This window comes from Amyelois transitella, chromosome Z, assembly GCF_032362555.1.
Source record: "Amyelois transitella isolate CPQ chromosome Z, ilAmyTran1.1, whole genome shotgun sequence".
Lineage (NCBI taxonomy): Eukaryota > Metazoa > Arthropoda > Insecta > Lepidoptera > Pyralidae > Amyelois > Amyelois transitella.
Genome location: NC_083535.1, coordinates 4,976,769 through 4,998,255, shown reverse-complemented (window position 1 = coordinate 4,998,255; position 21,487 = coordinate 4,976,769). Strand labels below are relative to the sequence as shown.

The 21,487-nt window shown below is 34.8% G+C and overlaps 2 protein-coding genes across 4 annotated transcripts in view; one reads left to right on the top strand and one right to left on the bottom strand.

The window, feature by feature from the left end:
* The window catches only part of LOC106133742 (E3 ubiquitin-protein ligase MYCBP2), a 98,588-nt gene that overhangs the window by 19,643 nt on the left and 57,458 nt on the right, over window positions 1-21,487 (top strand). The window contains exon 34 of the mRNA XM_060953515.1: window positions 1,569-1,734. Coding sequence (XP_060809498.1) covers window positions 1,569-1,734 — 166 coding nt within the window. The remainder of the gene's footprint in view (window positions 1-1,568; window positions 1,735-21,487) is intronic.
* LOC106133939 (uncharacterized) lies at window positions 3,888-18,571 on the bottom strand. Of its 3 annotated transcripts, none has more exons than XM_013333827.2 (3): window positions 18,377-18,571; window positions 5,507-5,683; window positions 3,888-5,333 (listed from the first exon to the last, which is right to left on the bottom strand). In XM_013333827.2, the coding sequence occupies exons 2-3, from the start codon at window positions 5,648-5,650 to the stop codon at window positions 4,158-4,160; spliced, it is 1,320 nt and encodes a 439-aa protein (XP_013189281.1). In that variant the 5' UTR covers window positions 5,651-5,683; window positions 18,377-18,571; the 3' UTR covers window positions 3,888-4,157. The 3 variants fall into 3 exon arrangements, with proteins under 3 accessions (XP_013189281.1, XP_013189280.1, XP_013189278.1); XM_013333826.2 differs by lacking the exon at window positions 18,377-18,571 and adding an exon at window positions 6,032-6,188; XM_013333824.2 differs by lacking the exon at window positions 18,377-18,571 and adding an exon at window positions 6,022-6,177.

Here is a 21,487-nt window from a genome sequence, read left to right as displayed (position 1 = left end):
TGATTTTTCGTAATGAATCATTGTCTGTAATCGTATCCTGTGGAATTTAGGCCGTGACCGGAATCGGACGCGGACACCTGTACCTGTTGTATAAATTATTTTTTACTTGCTATGATAATTTAATGAGAGTTATGAATGTGGATGAAGCGAAGGAAGTATGCAGAGATCGTGGCAAGTGGAAAGAGGTAGTCTCTGCCTACCCCTCCGGGAAAGAGGCGTGATTTTATGTATGTATGTATAATTTTCCTGGCGTTTATTGCGGTTTCGCACTCATCAAAGAAGATCCTGAGGCCCACTATCACCAAAAACACTTTTATTGTATGGGGACTCCGGTAAATATTAAATTTATAATTTTTTGTATTTGTTCTTATAGCGGAAACGGAAATACGTAATTTGTGAAAAATTCAACTTTCCAACTATAACGGTTTATGAGATACAGCCTGGCGAACAGACAGCGGAAGCTTAGTAATAGGGTGCCATATTTACCTTTGAGGTCTTTAATCCTAAAAATCTGTTAATACAAAGATTATAATCTGTCTTTCAAATTCATTAACACAAAGTAAAATAAGAAAATTATATTTATTATTTTAACTCTATTGTAAAAGATTTCTTAGGAAAGCTGTCTGTTGGGCAAGTACAAAGAGCTTTCATGTTATGATTTAAAAAACATTTTCTTGTGTTTAAAAATTTTCCGTGCCATCTTTTCCTTAGCAACTTATGTACTGATTTAAATAAAAATCACACTCAAACACTTAACAGCACTTTCTTTCAGCCCTATTATGTAGAGTTCCCGTTACAATTTGTCAGATTTTAGACAGGTACTTAGGTGTTCAATGCACTCAGATTGTTTTCAGTGCAAATAGGATCTCGGTATAGACGAGCTTATTTTTATTTCACAATATTAGTATAGTTATATGACTTATTGTAAATGAAAGCTATCGGTCATGCACGTTAAATAAGCTAAGTAATTGTACTCTATTAGGCATTTTGGTCATAAAATTTTATACCATTCTGGGACAAGATCAGATTACGAATACGAAAACCGACGAGCATGTATGATTTTTTTTAATGAATCGGTTACCCATATGAATAAATAAAATGCAGGTGTCGTGCCAAATAGAAAGATGTCTCTGGATGTTCCTCGTCAAAGAGACCTGATTATATATAAACATCTCCTTTATATCCCAAATAATTATAATTGCGAAAGTGATTTATGTGTTGATCTCTTCACGGGTTATCTTCTGAATTAATTTTCTTGAAATACATATCACGTAGGTAGATATAATCAAGAGTTTGGAGAAGGACATAGGCTACCTTTAATTCTGGTATAAAGTATAGTTCCCGTGGGATTTGAAAAACCTGTATACTTTTGTAGGTGGCGCTAAATTCTTTGCTTTTTGTAGGTGGTTCAAATTTCGCCGCTTTTTTGTTAGATGGTGTTTAATTTAAATTCGTAAAAGCTATTTTATATTAACCAACATTTAAGGGTGATCAAGTTTTTCTGTAAGCTATTATACAATATGCATTTTACATTAACATCCCAAACTAACATCTGTTTCCCGTTTCAGCCACTATAATCGAGGTCCAACTCCTTGCCGTTATGGGCTCGACCCCCGTCGCTGGAGAGGCTGAGAACCAGCAGGACAACAGCGAAGCCCTTATGTTGGCCCGGGGCTTGGATATCACTTCGCAACCCACCGTCCATCAGGTTCTGGACGGCGAGCCGCTCCTTCGGTAAGTCATTTTGTCTATTCGCACTGTGACTGTTCTGCGTATTTACGAAATTTTTACACATTTGAAGCTATAGTAATGGCGCAGAGTCAGTAATGGAATAAGTTATTGCGCTATTGTTACGATATTGGATGTACACACAGCAATCGTAATAATATAGGACTAATACTATGTTATTCGAATTTCTGAGAATTCACACTCCTTCAAACTGGAAATCTTTGGAGGTCAATGTCTAGCAATGGACTGAGTTGCTGTGTGATAATGGCGTTGGACTGTTAATGATGAATACATTGTTGGTTAAAATCCTGGTTGGAATAAAGTGACTTATCATTATTATATCTTAGTACACGTTAGACGAAGTACTTGAAAATACTATTTATATTCTGCAAAGTAAACAGAATTAAGTCTCACATCATCTAAAGTTGTAAATGCGTAAGGATACTTTTAACAACAAATGATATCTTCACTCCATGAAGAATTTCAGACCAGGTGAGTTATTTTCTTTCTTCACGTCACAGAAGTCTTGGGTTCGGTTCTAGCGCGATTTCATAACTTACTGGTAAGTAATTAACTAATTTGTTCCTATAAGACATTTATTTTTACAAAGCTATAGTATTGTTCGAATCGGTGCAGTTTCGGACCTATAAGTATAATTTATTTTTCTAATCTTCCATAAATCTTAGAGTTATATTATTTACACTTGCCCTTGGGAAAATCTTGTTTATTAGTTTATATTTAATCTTTGTTTTTTATATTCATAGTACACTATTAAAACACATAACGAGCTAAAATTATATTTGAATCTGTATGTTTCCAGAAAAGTCATACTCGAAGATAACTAGTTACACACCAATCAAAAATTGATCAGGTGTTAAAGGTAACTTAAATTTTATTCGTACTATTAACTACTAACTCATTTGGGAATTGAATTTATCATAGTGGTGTATGTGAATGAATATGGGATCCAATTCGAACGGAAGAATGAACTTTTCCTCACTAACATGCAATATACTAAAAGTTATCTATATATTTTTTATAACCACTGCAGCATTTAGGAGTGATTGCCTTTGGGATATAATACATTTTAAGTTAACTAACCTACGTTCATATAAAATAAGCAAATTATACCTTTCTCATACGATATGCTAAAAGCACACTAGCGACTTACAACATCAACTAAGGCTTGTTGATATGGTTGTTGGATAGATATCATTTTTAGTCTGGGAGACTGATTTACTTCATAAAGAATAACTAAAGCCTTCGCGGACAACGGAATGATTAACCTATGTATAGATTGGGTGTTACAAAAAATTGCCAAGTTAGGTTGTGGCGACATGCATACATATAATAACGACTATATCCCTTTCGGGGTAAACAGAGCCAACAGTCTTGAAAAGACTGATAAGCCATGTTCAGCCGTTTGGTTTAATGATAGAAACATAAACATAAAATCAAAGAACATCGCTAATTGTTCGCCACATGCGTAATATCAATATTATTATTAGTAATAGCTAATACGCACATGTTAGGGTAGGAAATTAATTAGCATTAATTATCTTATCGCAGTGTTGTGACCGTGTCAATTGGTGATTTAAAATTATTAAGCAAAACAATATCGCACAGTCTAGTTCGCATAATGGCGTCAATGAGATCACCCACGTTCTCACTTATTCAGCATTTACTATTTACAAAAATGCCGTAGATATAGTAGATCCATTTCTAAAGATACTCAAATAAAGGTCACAAATTTTGATAAGTCTTTTTTTTGTTAATGTTTCTAATTTAAAGAATTGTTAATAGTAGAAGTAGACATCAGTATTACTTCATGTTAACTTCTGTTCTTATGACATGGCTATAAATTAATTTCAAATGTACCTATATTTTAATAAAAAGACGTATCAAGATTGTGTATGTTTATTTCCTTAAGAAATGTACCTAAATAAATTAACTGTACCTTTTTTAGATCGAATTCTCGCAAGGCGCGTGTTACAAAAAAGTACATTAGAATAAAACTGAATATAAATTTCAGTGTATCATTCGCAGAGCAATCGTTAATCAATAAGTGATAAGTTTTATCAAAAGCTATAGATCAGTGAATTTACAAACAAAATTGCGATACTAAAATAACAGCCAAGGTAGTCTGTAAAATCAAACAATCATAATTCAAATATTTTATTGTACTTTGACAAAAATAACAAGATAGGTAACGTAACAACACTGGCCGTCCTGAGCCGAGCGATGTAATACTGATAAAAAAGTTTAAACGGGCTAAACTCGGATCATGGTGAATGCAAAATTTTTTATCGTGGACCGGTACTGAGGTAGTTCTGAAGGTACAGACACTGCACATCACACCACTAATCGCGTCTTTAGTGTAAAAACCTCTTACTTGGGTCCGAGACCTTGTGCAAACTTGGAATGTTCGCTCACAAATCTGTAGTGAGCAGTTCCGCACGCTCCATTATGTAAATTTCCGTTTCCCGATAGGTCTTACCGTCCGGCATCACAATCTGCACTTTACTCTTCTTTTTCCTATTCTGGCTTCTTATCCACCATATTGTTATAGCGATTGCTATTACTATCACCACTACAAAGGTTATCACTACGTAGATCCAAAACGTCTGCTTAAACTCTCCGCACCGATTGTTGATGAAGGTTGGTAGCGAAACGAAATGGTCTTCTAGCGAATACCAACACGAAATGGTCCCGCCATGTTCAACTAACATGCTGTGCCAGTCTTCTGTGAGTTCGCACGAACAAGTTCTGTTCAGCTTTAGGCCATCGATTCTCAGCGATAGCGTATTGTTGTACGTGAGCGCTGACGGCATTAGCTCCGTCACGGTATTGTTGTCCAATAGGAGTTCTTGTCTTCCCAACACAGACACGGTTTCTCGTTGCACCGAGAAACCATGAAACGCCCCGTTTCTCACTATTGTCACAGTATTATTCCTAAAAGTAACAGGTCCCCTAGTAGAAATAAGAAATCCGTCACCTTGTAACGTGCCTATCCGATTACCTTCCACTATCACTCTCTTTGGCGAATTAATTAGAAAAGTCATACTATTTATGCTGTTCACTCTAACTCCCTCCATCCAAAAAAGATCAGTCACTTCCACGTCGGAAAGGAATCTACTTGGTAAGGTGCCGATGACCCCTCCTCTTAGTTGAAAAGTTTGTGTAGTGAATTGTTTAAATGCTTGCATATCGATGTTTTCAAAAATATTGTCAGTTAGTTGGATATTTTTAACACCTATTAGACTAGAAAAAGCAAACGGCTCCATGTGGAAGATTCGATTACGATTGAGAATGATATCGTTCACTCGTCCTTGGATCGCGTATGCTGAGATCTCACTGATCGTGCTATTCTGTATTACGATCCTGATGCCCGGCGTCATCTCGTCGTGACGAGAGAATGGTGACCACGCCATTGCGCGGTCATCTATGACTACATTCTGTGAATCACTGATTTCTATATTTCTTAGCTGAATAAGATTTCGCACTGTCTCCGGCAAGAACTGGACTCGTTGGCATCCATAGATGATGATTGCGGTGGCTGTTGAGGGTACCCTGTACGCACCATCAGCTCTTAAAACTACGTCCGGCTGAAAACAAATTAATCTTTATTCAACAATGATATATAAATTACAATGGAAGAATTATTAATCGAACCAACTGGCTGGACTTCTACTATAAGGTTAAGGCATTCTTTAGAATTCAGGACTACTAACTGCATGTTTTGCACATTTATTATAACTATTAAAATAGAAATACTGACATTGGTATCTGTACAATTGCAATGTAGTCTGGTGAAGGAGTCACATCGGCAGAACTCTTCCTCGCATAACGAGGGGACGATGGTCTGCGCGGAGCACCGCACCAGCAGCGCCAAAAGAATCTGCCACCACGCCGACAAACGCATGCTTCATGTCACCATCTCACTCGACGTGCATACCTGAAAGAATATTTTTACTATATCAACATTCGTTATTAGGTCAAAAGTACCCGAAACCGCCGAGCTTGCATGAAGAGAGTTATGAATGTGGATGAAGCGAAGGAAGTATGCAGAGATCGTGACAAGCGGAAAGAGGTAGTCTCTGCCTACCCCTCCGGGAAAGAGGCGTGATTTTATGTATGTATGTATGTAATATTCGTTCAGTAAATGATAACAGAAGGCAAAAGTTTGCAAATTAGTGCATGTAACCTTGTAGATACAAAATGATACATTCCACGGTTGTGTTATACTCCTATGTATTCTTTGGCAATAGGGTGTTTTATCGGGATAGATCTTACAGTTCCTTACAGTAGGTGGACAATCAGAACGTGACAGGACACTTGATGTTAAAATACAGGAAATTCACAACAATTTTTTCACAGTTTTCACGAATGACACGAGTTATTCATATAGCAAAGTGATTCAGTCTGAGTCAGGCAGTTATCGCGTTATCGCAGTTTATCTGATAACTGGTGGTCGACTTACGAATGAGGTGGTGTGTGCGTTTTAGCAAGGCTATCGGTTTGATAGCGGTCGTAGTTGTGATAACAGTATTAACAGTTCGCCGACTTTCACAAACAAACCATATTGTTGATACAATTTTCATTTATTTGAAGTAGAGAAGGATGTGGTTTCAACCTAATTACTTTTTATGTGCGGTTGACATGAAATTAATATTATGCACAAAAATTCAAAGGTGTTTTGTGATGTTGTGAACACGAGTAAATGCAAACAACCTGAATAGTTTCCTAAAAGAAGTGGAATCTTATATTGATAATTCTAGCAAGATTTAAATTGGGTACTGCTTTGGCAAAAACGTACTTTGGTGATACTGTTTCCTTAATAACACATCACGCACGTGTACGGCCCAAGAACATAGTTTAGGAACATACTATTGTATATCTGATATAATTGGGGAAAAAGCAAATGTAACACTAGCTCACCCGATTCTAAAAATACACAAAATGAAAGTTACCGAAACTTTGTAAATAATTTGCTTGTATTGATAATTTACGTTTTATGGTAACAAGTCTGCTCAATAAACTGCTGTCCGTTCGTGTTCTAGGGACAATTAATCCGACCTTATTTTGCAGTCTCGGTCACACAAGAGTTATTATCGAGAATCCCATAATTTTTATTGTATGACGTTTGAAGAAAAAATATTTTTTGTCGAAATGTCGTTTATGCAGTTTGAAATTTTTAATTGAGTTCTTGAAGGAAATTGGCAAATGAAACTTGATTACAGAATATTTTGCGCATCGATCTTTCAATAATGGGTTCTTTGATTTTCCTCAATTATCTTACAGTCGCTCCTAAGATTTATATTTTTCAATCTATTAAAATTTGTATACACACAAAAAAAGATTAAAACCAAACGTCATGCAAAGACAAAGCTCAGTGGAGCTAAGGGGTGGAGCTGCCCGGGCCTCGACAAAACAATTATGCGGAGCTAACGCCCCGCCTGGACCTAGGTATTGATGCGCGTCTGTTCTAGCTAGGTACGCATCGATCATTAAACGGCGCGCTGCATCCGAGGGGGCAGGAAATTTGGGCATGCGTTGCACCGGAGTTTATTGCTATTTCAGCTGTGCATTCTGCGTTTATAAATCAATACCAGGCAGGACGTTTCCTTGCTATCTGCACCTCCCATTACCGCGTCAGCTTAGATCAAAAGCAGTTCGTCCTGTGTTTTAACATATTTGCACTCAAAGTGCACAGCTTTCTTGAAACGCCACCTGTAGTGTTTGATCCTGTCTCCGCCTGAGGTATGTATTCTTAACATATTTTGCGAATTTCTGGTTCTGAATTACATTTTTTTTTCACGGGTAATAAATCAATAATGAACACTAAATAATTTCAGATGCTTTAATGCGTTTGAAGTTTCAATTGATGCAAGACCTTGTTCATAAAATTAATGATTGCTCATCGCATTATATTTTACATTGTTTAATTTTCTTTCAATGGTCTATTTATTTAGTTAATCGTGCTTTAAAGCGAATTGCGTTGCAAATGTTCGATGTTTCAATCAATAAATGATATTGAATCCGTGTTGTGTGTAAAATGCGGTCAAGTAAGAAATGAATCAAGCTGTAAGACGCATCACTCCGAAAGAATGTGTACCTTTTTCTTTTTCAACCTTTGTGCAAAATGTGAGTTAAATGCCGTATATGTCATTTAATGTTGTAAGTCTGCTGCTCTGCTGTGGTAGTTCATAAACATGCTACTAAATTCATTTGTAATGTAATTGTATTGTACCTCGGCGTTGCATTGCTTTTATACTTATGATATGAAAAACTACTCCAGCGCCACCGGCGTCCAAACAAACATGGGCGTGGTGCTTGAGTTTATAGAAATTATAAAGAGCGAGCGCAAAATAAAGGCGGGGTTCACATGCGCAGTAGCTCATGCATCTGCACACTTTACAGGGTTCACGACCTGATCCGCCATCTTTATTTTACGATTATAATTGGCTTAATATTTTAACAAATATTTTTTAAAGACTGTTATTAATTATTTTGTTATTTTACCCTTGAGCGAATCACCTGTCAATATTAATAAACTTGGGAGTCTAATTGATAGTTTTCTAAGTTCACCCAAACATACGTGCGGTCCCATTGATGTGATTGTTAAACCGTGGTTAATGGTTAAACCTTGTTATGAGCTGCCCCGGACCACACGTTCGAATGGAGTTTACGATCGCTCCGGTGATTAAAACTGAGTCAACAATAACGCTAGTCAAGCCACTCTACTTGCTATCCTATCCTATTCTAGGTGTGCGTTTGAATTGTTTGATGTTTTCTTTTCAGAAAAAAGTAGCCTATGTAACTACTTAAGGTTTTGTCTGACTAAACAAATAACATCAAAATCGTCCAGTTTGTTTGAGTGTATTATGTAAGAAATCATAAACCAAAACACAAATCTTGGCTCATTTGAATAGCAGTACCTATGGAAGATATTGCTCTAGCTAATTATCGCTAATTGTCTGATTCCATAAATAAAAAGGTAGGTAGCCCTAAGTCTGCCTATAAGATATCAGTCTGTTTTGATCAGAAAGATAAAAACTGCCTGTGTTTTTATCCTGGGATACTAAGGGATACTTGGACAACACTATCGTGGCTGATTTTTCGCTAGGCGATCATTAATTCATTCATTTATCACTCTTCCTTCGTCATACACCATTCATTAATCGTTTAATCATCTTGTATTCATCATATATTCTTTATTTATGTAATACTGCATTCTGTTATCATTCCATCATTATGTATTCATCATTCATCAATCTATAATTCATTGTACATTCACCATTCATAATTAATTCATCATCGTCATCAATAACTCGTTCATTCATTAATAAATTATTGTGTCGACGGTATCATCATTCCGTGGCCATTCTATCATTTATGCAGCCATCCATCATTCACCATTAATTTATCTTTAATCATAAAATCATAACTCATTAATTACATTTCATGTTGACGGTATAATCATTCATTTTTCATTAAATAATATTAATTCATCACACATTCTTCATTTGTTTATTATTTTTTTCGTATCGATGGTTTCATAATTCATTCATCATTCGTTTTTCATTTATCTATCATTAGGATTTGGATTCATTTATCGTTCATTCTTTCATTAGTTTTAATAGCGTATTATCATTCATTCATTAATTACATTTCGTGTCAACTGTATCATCATTCATTCATTATTCAATCGCCATTCATTCATTATAATAATTCATTCGTCGTTCATTTAATCGGTAGTCACATCATCGTATCATCATTCATTCATTAATTTCATATAGACGGTATCATCTTCATTCATCGCTTATTCACCATTCATTCAACATTAATAGAAAATCCATATTGAAATGATTCATTAGTTGTTTTCATGTCAACGGTATTATTATTCATTCACCATTGATTCCTCAATTATGTATTATTAGGATTCATTCATCGTTTATTCTTTCATTAGTTTTATTGGCGTCGGTATTATTTTTCATTAATTTATAAGTCATATTGATTAGTCGTATTGACGTGTCAGTGGTAGGTATCATCCTTCATTAATTATTATTTTATCTGTCATTCACCATAACATCTTCCTTTCATCATTAATTAATTCATCCGTTCGTTATCTTAAAATACCTAGGTTAATTACATGATCACAACAATAAAATGATTGCACAATATGGAGATGGTGTCACAAATCAGTACCATACTTAATTTGCCGTCGACGGGAATTCTAGTAATCTTGATTGTAAGATTGATTGAGAGCGGAAGAAGCAAACTTTATTGTCGGATAAGTTAATTTCTGCGAATCGCGATTGTCTCCTACTTGCGTTTATTGCAATTGCACCAATTTCATCTAAAATTGCCTTTCCCTTATGAATACTCACTGTTAACAGACTTAAAAAGGTTCTGCACGCGACCCGAGATCTCCAAGCCGGACGGACTCTCCATCTTTTGCCATCTTTTACAAGGCAATAATAAATTAGGCATATTGATCTAGATCTACCATAACAGGTTTTGTTAAAGGCTAAGTTACATTGAGCCATTTCCGCAAAAAAAAAAACTGAACCGATTTCAATGCGGTTATTCATTAATTTCTGGATCGTTATAGTGTGTGTGAGAATCTGATGTAGATATTTGAAAATAAATTATCACTAACGAAAACGTATCGATCGATCGATGATATGGATTATTAGTTACATTATGTAATGTTCGTCTACGCATTCTCACACTACAGTTCCCATGCATTGTTTTCCACATGACCATACTATCTAAGCATTCATAGTTAAGATTTTTGATGTTAAATAGAAAATGAAAGAAAATACAATTTCCATACACAAGACATTGAAAAAAATCACTGAAAATAAAACTTTTTGAAAATAATTGATATTTACCGACTTTATACTGCGACACGCAAAAGTTATTTTAATAACATAATGAAGTCGGTAAATCTACCAACTCTGTAACTCTCAGTGAATCTGCAACTATAAAAAGTAACTCATGAACAGATTTCGATGAACAACACTGGATTGTGTATATACTGAAAGTAAGAACAATGCGTGCTGAAGTACAGTATACGATCACGTTTGACGTCACAGTATTGTTAAAAAATACTTATCAAACAAAAAAAAAAACATAATTATGCGCCTTAAATTCGTTAGCCTTGAATTTGGTAATCTTGAGGTCTTGACCGTAGTCACATAGTCAGACTATCAAAATATTCGATGTGATCTTACTAGATGCTAACACATTCAACTTCGTGAAGGCTGGTTTGAAGTCTGATCTATAGACTTTATTTATAAGATCTCTACAAGGTGGCGGCGTTACGTCATACATGACATAAGTGCTATTTATTTGCTAATTTGTTCTTCTCAATGACAGTTTTTTTTCTCTAAATCTGATCTTTAGCTATTCCACTTGGGACTAGTAGTCTCACTATGATCGAGTGGTCTTGACACCATCATTACTTTCTAAAATTAGGTATTATGTGTAATGATATTTACTATTTTAAACTGAAAAGCCCTAAACAAAAATTCTTCACCAGATTCTTAAAGATGGTTAATTGGTTATATGAAAGTATGGGTTAGCTCATTGTGTACTTCGCCATTCAAATTACTAGAGCAGTATACATAAGGAGCAGGTGTAGGTAATACGAATACGAAGGTGAACGGTCAGCGTCGCTCACGTAATGCGGAACGGGAGAACGGACGCACGCGCCTTGCACGCCAGCGTTTCTGAAAATGTGCTGCTCAGTGTTCATGTTTGTATTGGGCTGCGGTTTCATTGAAGTGGTGTGGAGCAGTGCGGAGCGAGGCTGAGCTGTGAAAAAAGCTGTTTCTACTGGAGCGGAGCGCAGTCTTCTGCAGGAGCGGGGTGGAGCAGAGCTGCTTTGCCTATGTGAATTTCAAGCCATGTAATTGGTGAATCGCGGCACAGCTCTTCTACGCTCTGCTGCTGTGGAATAATAGTGACTGAACATGAAATGTCAAGAACTATTTCCGCTGAGTCTATCGACACCAATTCATATTTAATATGATTTTTTTTCCCACCAGGCTGTCTCTTAACGCATAGTATTTATTTTATCTTATGCCATTAATCTCTTTACCCTTAACTAGAGTACTTCGATATTGGAATAGCATTTTATAATCATTTGGTTAAAGAGGGTCAGATTAAAATAGAGTTTATTTATCTCGTCCTGAAAGTTTAGGAACCGTTGACAAAGAGCACTTAATGCCATTTTACTACAGGTTACGCTGCCTGCTTTGCTTTGTTTCGTTTATGTTTAGTTTATAATGCGGTTACAGGTTACTGTAGCGATATACCTTCTCGTAAATGGTCGGCAAGTGTTAACACTAAGGGGTCATTTCCATCTATAGACTGTATTGGTGACTACGTGTGTAGAGGTATATCTTTAATTATACCTGAGGTAAACCTTAAATTTTTCATTCCAAAGAGGAGATTTTTTTATTTCATTGATTAAATACCTGTAAAAAGACAAGTAAAATTTAGAGGAGTGATCGCGTGATCGAGTGATCGCGTTTGAAACATTTTGTTAATTCAGTGCTGCTATTAATTTAAGTGCTTAAATTTCGTTTGTCAATTGACAAATACACACACTTTAAATAACGAGGATTTAATCTAGCCCAGGTACAATGTAGTTGACATAAATGTGACCCCCCACTTGAAGGGTCAAGTGAGCTGGCTATACCACAGAGTGGCTTGATTAGTGTAATACGGTTACATGACTAAATTAGTAACACTACAAACGGTTACGTGGCATAATCCTTCAGGCAGCAACAAAGATAGGTCCAAAAAAATATGATTTTGAGTTCACACGAATATTTATGTATTTACATTTTTTATTTTTCATATTAAGAGCTAATGTCACAAAGTGGGGTGTTACCCTTTGGTAATATTCTTCATTGTAGCGTTGTAAGCAAGGTTTTCAGACATTCTAAAATATTAGCCTCGATTATTATTGTTTACCATAAACTGTAAGCAAAGTGAGTAATTTAACACGACCAAGTAGTAATAAGTACATTAATGTTACTTCATCCTGTTTGATTTCACCAGTTATAATGTGAGTATGAGTATAAGTAGGTTATTCATTATGCATATGTCGCGGTTTTTGTAAATTGATGATCGGTTGCAATAACTTGTAAACCAGTATTGAACGGCATGCTTTACGAGTTTTGAGAGAAAGGGTATTAAGTTGTTACAGTTTGCCTGCCACGTAGAGTGTGACTAAAATATGCCAATAATTAATTAAATATTCAGAGTAAGTAAAAAACTAAAACACGGAATGTAAACAGAAGAAAAATAAACAGAGTATACAAAAACCTGTGACCTTTTATTTTAAGGCAGTCCTATACATATTTGTGAACTGAAATTTTAGTTAGGTAGGTATATGTAATCTTATAACTGGAGCTGTATTTTTTATCACCAATCTTCATTGGTTTTCCCCATAAATAAGTAGGGACTATTATTAGAACCACTAGTGATTACTTTTGTAAAACCTATGATCGATATTATAGGTTACTTTTCGGAATAGCTCGCCTTGTTCAGTGACATATTTAATTGGCTTACAAAATTTACAATTGGAAACTGGAATGAATCGAATTGTCAAAGCTCCTAGCATGACGTTTTTTTCTTTCAAAAGAATTGAAGTACACGTCTACTTAAAAGTTAACCTTTGTGTTTTTTCCTATTTAACTTGTTAAGCTTCTTGTTATTTGTTTGTTATACAAGATTTTCCTTTAGTTCTATGGAACCTGTGTATTTAATTATACAATTGTTTTTATTATTTTTATTTTGTACAAGTTTCTGTGAGAAGTTAGAGGATATATAGGTTACACGTTCGACTCGCAGGATTCAAAGAAGTGGAATTTGATACCGAGTTACTTAGTCTCACAGGTCGTCAAAACATCTGTGAAAGTTTCCTTAGCCAACAAAATACCTTTTACTTATTGTAAGTTATGTTTTCTAAATTCATGATGATTTATGAACTTATATTGGTTCATAAACACTATAGTGTAGATGTAGGTCGATGGCATAGAATCCGAACCAAAAACATATGTGGTCAGGTTTCTCTGCCGTCGACTGTACATACAGCTTTAAAATATTTTTAATAGTATAGAAAATGTGCTCAAATGCAAACTTTTACCATGAGAAATGACTGTTTATGACTGAATTATACCTCAGTGTGTCTCTCAACTCGTTACTGTCATGTCAGTTGATTCTTTTACAAAAACCTTAAAATTTAATACTTTAAATAATAAAACGCCTTAATGCCAATACCAGCTAGATGGCGAATAAATCACTATGGATTTTGTTGACCGTAAATAAAATATGAAAACGATTTTGTTATCTTCTTCAGCCTCTCGTAGTAAGTAAATTTCAAACTTTAGTCCTTTTTCAACGAGCATCTCTGGAAAACAATTAAACTGTTTATGTGCTGGTTCCAATATCCATGGTTTTAATGTGAATCTTGATAGCCCAGTGGAGTACCCATGCCAGACTCATGCATTTCAAATACGAGCATGCTTATCCTGAACTTAGGTGACTAGTAATATTTTATCTTGAGCTTCCCCGCGATTAAGAAGGCATGTCAGGCTATATCATAATTAAAATCATAATCATTTATTTTGTCTGCTGACAGACGAATTACATTACTCTATGCAGCTATACGATACTACGTTCATTCAGGACATTAGATCTCTTTGAGCGCTTCAAATATTGGCACTAACATGTTCATATTATGCAAGTACATGAATTTAAACAATGTCCGTTTGTCCTTTGTATCAATCTATCAATACAATCGTGTTCATTACGGACGGGTCACCTCATTGATAAGTGTCTGCGAAGATGATAAGTCGGTAGGTACGCTACTCAGTAGCTCTTTCTTCTATTTCATACAAAAACAATTCGAATTTTGTATAATTTAAATTGTCTTTGCAAAAAGCATCGTCGGTATTTTAACTTCTTTATAAACTAGGAGATATACCTAATTTTTAAACTATTTTGATTTATCATTTTTTTTTTACTTTTAGAAGTTCGAAACCCTATTTGAAATGCGCAGCTGGTACCCAATATGCACATTTGCAACCTAATTATTTATATAGTGCCGTGCCGTGTGGTTCCCGGCACCAAAATTAAAATTATTTCGACTATTATTTACCTATATTGTCATATTTTGTTAGAATGAGACGTTTGTTACTGCTGTTTTACTTTACCGTTCAGCCCCACGGATTCTATTTTATTATATCACGAGATCTTTATTGCCAACTGTGGAATCAACGCTGGTTTTATTACGCATAAATATTTTGTTAACTGTATCTTTGCCGTCGTGTAGGCCTTGTTGAGACGCTCGAAATGTAAATCTTACGCGGAATACAAAAACGTTCGTCTGCTTGTATAAAAACTGAAGTTGACTTATGACTTGAAAAGTTATATGAAGATTGACACCTTGGTGTCTGATCGGATTCAAATAATTTCAATAAACTCGATAAAGACTTCGCTTATTGGAACTTGCTGCCGATTGATATCTATTAGCTGCAATTTTTATGAGCTTCTTTCTAGATGAAATTCTCTTACAAATAGTAAGAATCGGTGGCATGTTTATGCACTTGTTATTTTGTATTCTATATTCAATTTAAATTGTAGGTAAAAACGGTTCTTTTAGTTAAAAAAAAAATACGACAACATTTTTATGTTGAAAAGCCCAGCCCTATTATAAATGTAACGTCATTGCGACCAAATTAAGAAATAATTCCTAATTTGAAGACGATACTGTTGTGTAACCCACGTTGTGACATCAGCCGTGGCGTCCGAGGCATGGGACGCTTGGGCACGTACCTGATTAACTATATAATGTGTGAGGTCTGAAGTTTGAAAATAGACCCCCTCTAACTTCATTATTGTGAACAAATTGGGTGCACACACATTTTAATAAAATCATTACCAGAAAATTAGTTTCAACAAAATCGATCAGGGAAATAGATTATAAATTGGGATAATTTCGATGAAAATTTATAAATGTAATACTTCGTGTGCAAGTCCGATTCGTACTTAGTGGTTTTTGTGTTTGTTTTATTCTAGATACAGTTTTATTATGTATATGAAAGCCTATTTATATACTTGTTGCAGGTTTTCATTTAAGTATTACTTTAACCTCTTAAATAATTTCGGTAATACTTCTAAACTCCATCACAGAAAGTGGAATGACTGCCTTAACTTTAAGTAAACAAATGGTAGTGGAGTGGAATGAATTGTACTCAGAGGAAGTTTGGCGTTATTTATAGTAGAGCGCTCAAAAAGAACTGATAGTGATTAGTTGTTCTTTCATCATAATTAAAAGAAATCGGTACTATTGCCAAAATCCTTTTAATATAAGACAACTAAATTTAAAAGGGCGTAATCCGAACTTACTGTCAAAAATACATTTAAAAAAATTTACATTTTATTTCCAGTAGTTTAATGTTAACCGTAATGCGAACTCTACACTTACTGGTTTAAAAAATGTCGAATATGAAATGTTTGTGTTAGCGGTTTGACAGGCTGTATAAACTCGCGTCGTTGTCCAATCATCATCAAGCTGATTTCCGTTCTAAGAATTCAGAGTTGAAATATTAGGTGTCGTTGTGTACGACTACCTAACTCTAGATATATAATATTATATGACACCTTAATTCTGGCGGTTGGTTCTTGTAAGATCTTATCAACTAGCAAAAATCAACACCCGTTTGTAACGTTTGGGAAACAATCAAAATATCAAATTTTATGAACGAAACTTGATCTTTTATTAAAAAAAAAACTGTAACTATTGTTTAACAAACAAAACGTACCTTAAAAGTTTTGTAAACTGCAAAATGTCACGTGCGAGTGGCAGTCACTCACCGTACAGTTCATACTCTTTGTGGCGAATTGACACTAAAATAAAGAAGTGAGTTTGTTTTCCTTTACCTTTTACTGTGTCATGTGAAAAATCAAAACACGAAATTTAGATCACATCAGTTCTACAATATTTTTAAATCAGAGGCCGTCCGCGACTTCGTCCGCATTAAAACCCTATCATAACGTAACAATCAATCCCGCGGGGACTCCGGGATAAAAAGTTGCCTATATATTATTCTGGGTCTTCAGCTACCTACATACCAAATTTCATCGTAATCGGTTCAGTAGTTTTTGCGTGATAGAGTAACAAACATCCATACTGACATCCTGACATACTCACAAACTTTCGTATTTATAATATTAGTAGGATTAGTAGGAAAACAACTAGATTATTCCAATCGATTTGAAATTGCAATCTGAAAGGGTAACGGTCATTGCAATTTCTACGAGTAAGAAAAGTCAATTATCCGTTTAGAAATGGATAATGATTCCGACAGGAGGACAGGGTTATCCAGGCTGAGAGGCGAGTGTCGAGGATGCGGCCAGTTAGCTCTAATTCAATAAGCCAGTTGCTCTGTTCACATCGCCTACATGAAGGATTATGAGTGCAGGCATAAATTGGGGCCATTATACCAATTTTTTTGTTATGAAGAACGATATCTTCCGATAAAAATGTTAAATAAAAATTCTGCATTTCATGCAAAATGTCATGGAATGATTGCTTATATGGACTGGCAAAAATATTTTTTATTCTTTCACTAATTTGAAATAGTTGAATCACTTGTGCAGAAAATTCAAAAATCTATGGATTTGCAAAACAATGTTGGTAAAGTATCATTAAAGTCACTTTTGCTTAGTGAATTTCTAATTATATTGTATCAAATTTTATGAACGTTGTCCTTTCACTCGTAAGACCTTTGCAATTAGTTTATGAAAATCGTTACGATTAAGCACTGCGGAGTGGATGGAGTTCTTGCCGAGCAGACTAAATACATAGACTTGTGTTGTATGAATATGCGTCATACCTATCTTAAAATTTATTTTGGTTTTTTAATAAAATGATTACAAAATTTTCCTTACTACTGTCTCATTAAAAAAGATTATATATAATCATGTCTAGACAGTTTAAGAATATATATAATCATGTCTATATCCCTTGTGGGGTAGACAAAGCCTACAGTCTTGAGAAGACAAAAAGGTTACGTTCAGAATTGAGATTCAAATAGTGAAAGGTTGCTAGCCCATCACCTACAAGAATAATCCCAAAGTTAAGCGGTTTTAAAATAAATTTAATGAAGAAGATAGATTAATATAAGAAACATTTTTAATTTATTATTATCTAGAATCTATATAAAGAGAGTAAAGAGCGCTCTACATAAAATAATACTAATTTGTGACGTCACAACAGAACTATTATTGCCCGAATGAATACGATGAATACTTAGTTTTATGAACAATCATAAAGATGTAGAGTCTTGTAAAATCGACGGTAGTAGTAAGTAGACAGTACATTCTAAGTGTTTATAATTAAATTTTAACATAACATGAAAAATAAACATTTATTTACATAGATGATGAACCATAAATTCGCTTAGATATGTTAAATTATGTTGATGTAACTTATGTGTTAGAATTAATTATACATATCGCTGACGGTAATGTTTTCAAGGGGCACGTGTTATCCTTAATGCTTTGAATCTGTGCCAAAACAACACAATCTAATGCACTAACTCATAAAAATATGAACACTAACCTTACGGCGACGTCGGTTTCCCACAATCACGACATTAGCCGACAATATGTATAATATCTGGGCTTATACAGTCAAAGTCACGAAATGCAATAGAGTCAACAGATGCAATCACTGATGATAACAATTACGCGTATCGTGTATGAGTGCGTTACGTGCACTAACTTCCACAGGAAACATGCGTCGCGGCGAAGCATGCGCGTGCGACTGTGTTGTGTACTCTGGGATGCCGGCGCGATCCGAGGCCTGAGCGACGTCATCAGGGTTACCTATTGGAATTTCTGCTTCTTATGTATTTTTAACTTTATTACACTTCTCAGATTTTAAAGACTGCTTTCAATTTTACTGTAGACAGAGATTACACATTTTTATTTATCTTAAAATAATACGAAAATGCTGAATTGTTATGTTTCTGCTTATTGTTGTTTCCTTCTTTTAACTATACCTTAATGTCCATATATGGACAAATCATGTAATAAAAAATTTAACAGAGTTCGTTACTGAAACTATATTTTCCAACTATAATTTAGGTAACGTGATAGAATACCTTTGACCAACAGTGGGTCACGCACAAATCTAGGATTAATTGTTACAATTTTAATCTACTTGTTGGAAAGTATCTTACAAGAGATCAGGGACACTTCAATAGGCTTGGCTTGGCAACCCTACACCTCATCGGCCTTCGCTCACCTACTTCATGTTCTAACTCCGAACGTTTAGAATTCACAATCTCCCAGTGCACAGTTGACTCAAAACAAACTTAACGTTCTTACGTGGACCAGCTATGCGCCTGATTTTTAGAAAAGGAACTAATAAAGCTACCTGCATTTTTTCTGCATTCACCATACAGTTTCAAAATCTCATTGTTTATTTTGTTGTGAGTGTAAAAAACTTTTCCGTTTTAATATTCAATTTTAACAATACTATAGTTGATTAGTACCTACTTATATGGACTGATTGTAAACTTATTCAATATCGTCTTGCAAATTTCCCTATTAGGGGTATCAATTTTCCAGCCCAGCTACGCTATAATTGCATCAACTGCAGAGTGCATCACGAGATGTAAGCATCTGGAAGTATATATAAATTTTAATATTCATTAGATATGTTTTGAGGGATGCTAAAAACTTGGATTTTACTTTTATGCGGTGACCTAGCAACCTGTCACTATCTGAATCCATGTGAAGGTAACGAATTATCTGGCTCAACGAGGTTCTTTAGTCTTTTCTTGCATTCTATCATTGTTTTTGTAGTTATTCGAACTGAATTGTATTGCAGTATGAATGTTATACAGTAAATAAATTTAAATTCACTGCTGGCTCTGTCTACCCCGGATGTCTATCGATATGCATTAAGGATAATAATATATGTAACCTGCACAATCAGGCAATTGGATTTATAACCATGGATCTAATAAGGGTAAGGTTTACCTGCAAAGGTTGCGAAGGGCATATGGGAGTCGTTTCGTGTAAAAACCTGATTCACCTAATCTAGGATCCATGGGCTAAGGCATACCCCGGGCTCCTCTCCAGAGCGGTGAGGATGCAATCGGGACTAAAGCCAGGAGGAAGAAGATATATGAGTAATTTCCGATGTATTCATTGAAATAATTCTTATGTGTTACGAAGACTGATAACATAAAATCAAATAGTCGCCAGTATATACGAGAGATGCTAGATTTAGCTAATCTAAATAACCGAATGAAGTAAACGAGCCCTGCCTCTTACTAGTATCTACGGGTCACGCACGCAGTCACCATTATTCATTTGAATGCCTTAGCGCACCCATAATGCAGAGATGAGCGGTTGGGAAACAAAACGAACGAAACTGTTTATTTCATGAAAGTTACTACTTGGAAAAGTTACGATAATAACATCATTGTTTGAAAACATATAAAGTTTCCACACCCTCATATAGCTTCTTCAAATGAATCGGATTCATTCGTGAAACGAAGTGATGGCAAGTGTGTATTTATCAAGTTTTCGAGATAGATGCGACTGCGTATTTAGTTGATGAATTAAAAATGGAAATGGCTGGTAAACAACTGCATTGTAAGGCTTTTAGTATTAAATGAAGAGCTGCTTCTAGTTCTTTTCATTTATTTTAGTCACATAACTGCAACCTTCCTCATTGCTTTTGGACAAGATGAGTCGCATTTTTATCTCATCGACTCTTAGCCTATTTAATTTTTTTTTGTTGATCAATTCTATATAATTTAATGGCGCTTATGAAGGTTACACGAGTGTGTTATTCTAAGAATGTATGCTTGTAACTTAGTACCAGTTAATAGGCAACGTTTGCTTCTTGGAACTCAAGTTAGTTAAACAAGCGATCAGCATAAGTTAGTTTTGCGAACATTACATTCTATAGTTGGTTACTGTCTTTGCAACTTGTGTAGTTTGCCTATAACATGTAACAATAAAATGGCGTCACCACTAAATACTATACCACATTACTTACAATCTTTTCATATATATAAATGATACATTTTGTTTTCATATACATATTGAATTATTTTATGACCTGTAAACAGGCACTATCATCTGATTTACAATCGTCAGATAACCAGGGGTTAGAGCACCTACAGATTATCGAGTCTTCAACAGGAGGTTATTTTTTGTTAATACATTTAGTGATAAGCACTACCTAATCTCTTAAGATTATATTGTTCATATCTGTCACTTTAACCTTGTGTTTCTTCATTGTTTGTTCAGCTACTTTTGAGTTTTGTTTGATTATGAAAAGCGATCATATACAAGTAGAAACTCATAAGTTTTGAGATCTTAAATTAACGAAACGAGCCACACATAAATTTTCAGTTTCTTAAAACACTGCACCGGTTTATTCAGTTTCTAAATCAGTTAACTATGTGTTGCATATGTTTATATGATATCAATCACCGGATTGGCTGTTGTTCGTTGTTACTTTGTACATATCTCACTGTAATTGTTTATAAATTGTAAAGTTTATTATAACTAGCCGGTATTTTAAGAACCAAACATGCAATGCATGAACTTAATTTATGAATGGATGTGAAGATCTTACTCTGTTTAATATTTCCTAAATTTTAAGCTTTAATATGTATTTGAAACAACGAATGCATTGAAAGGTGTT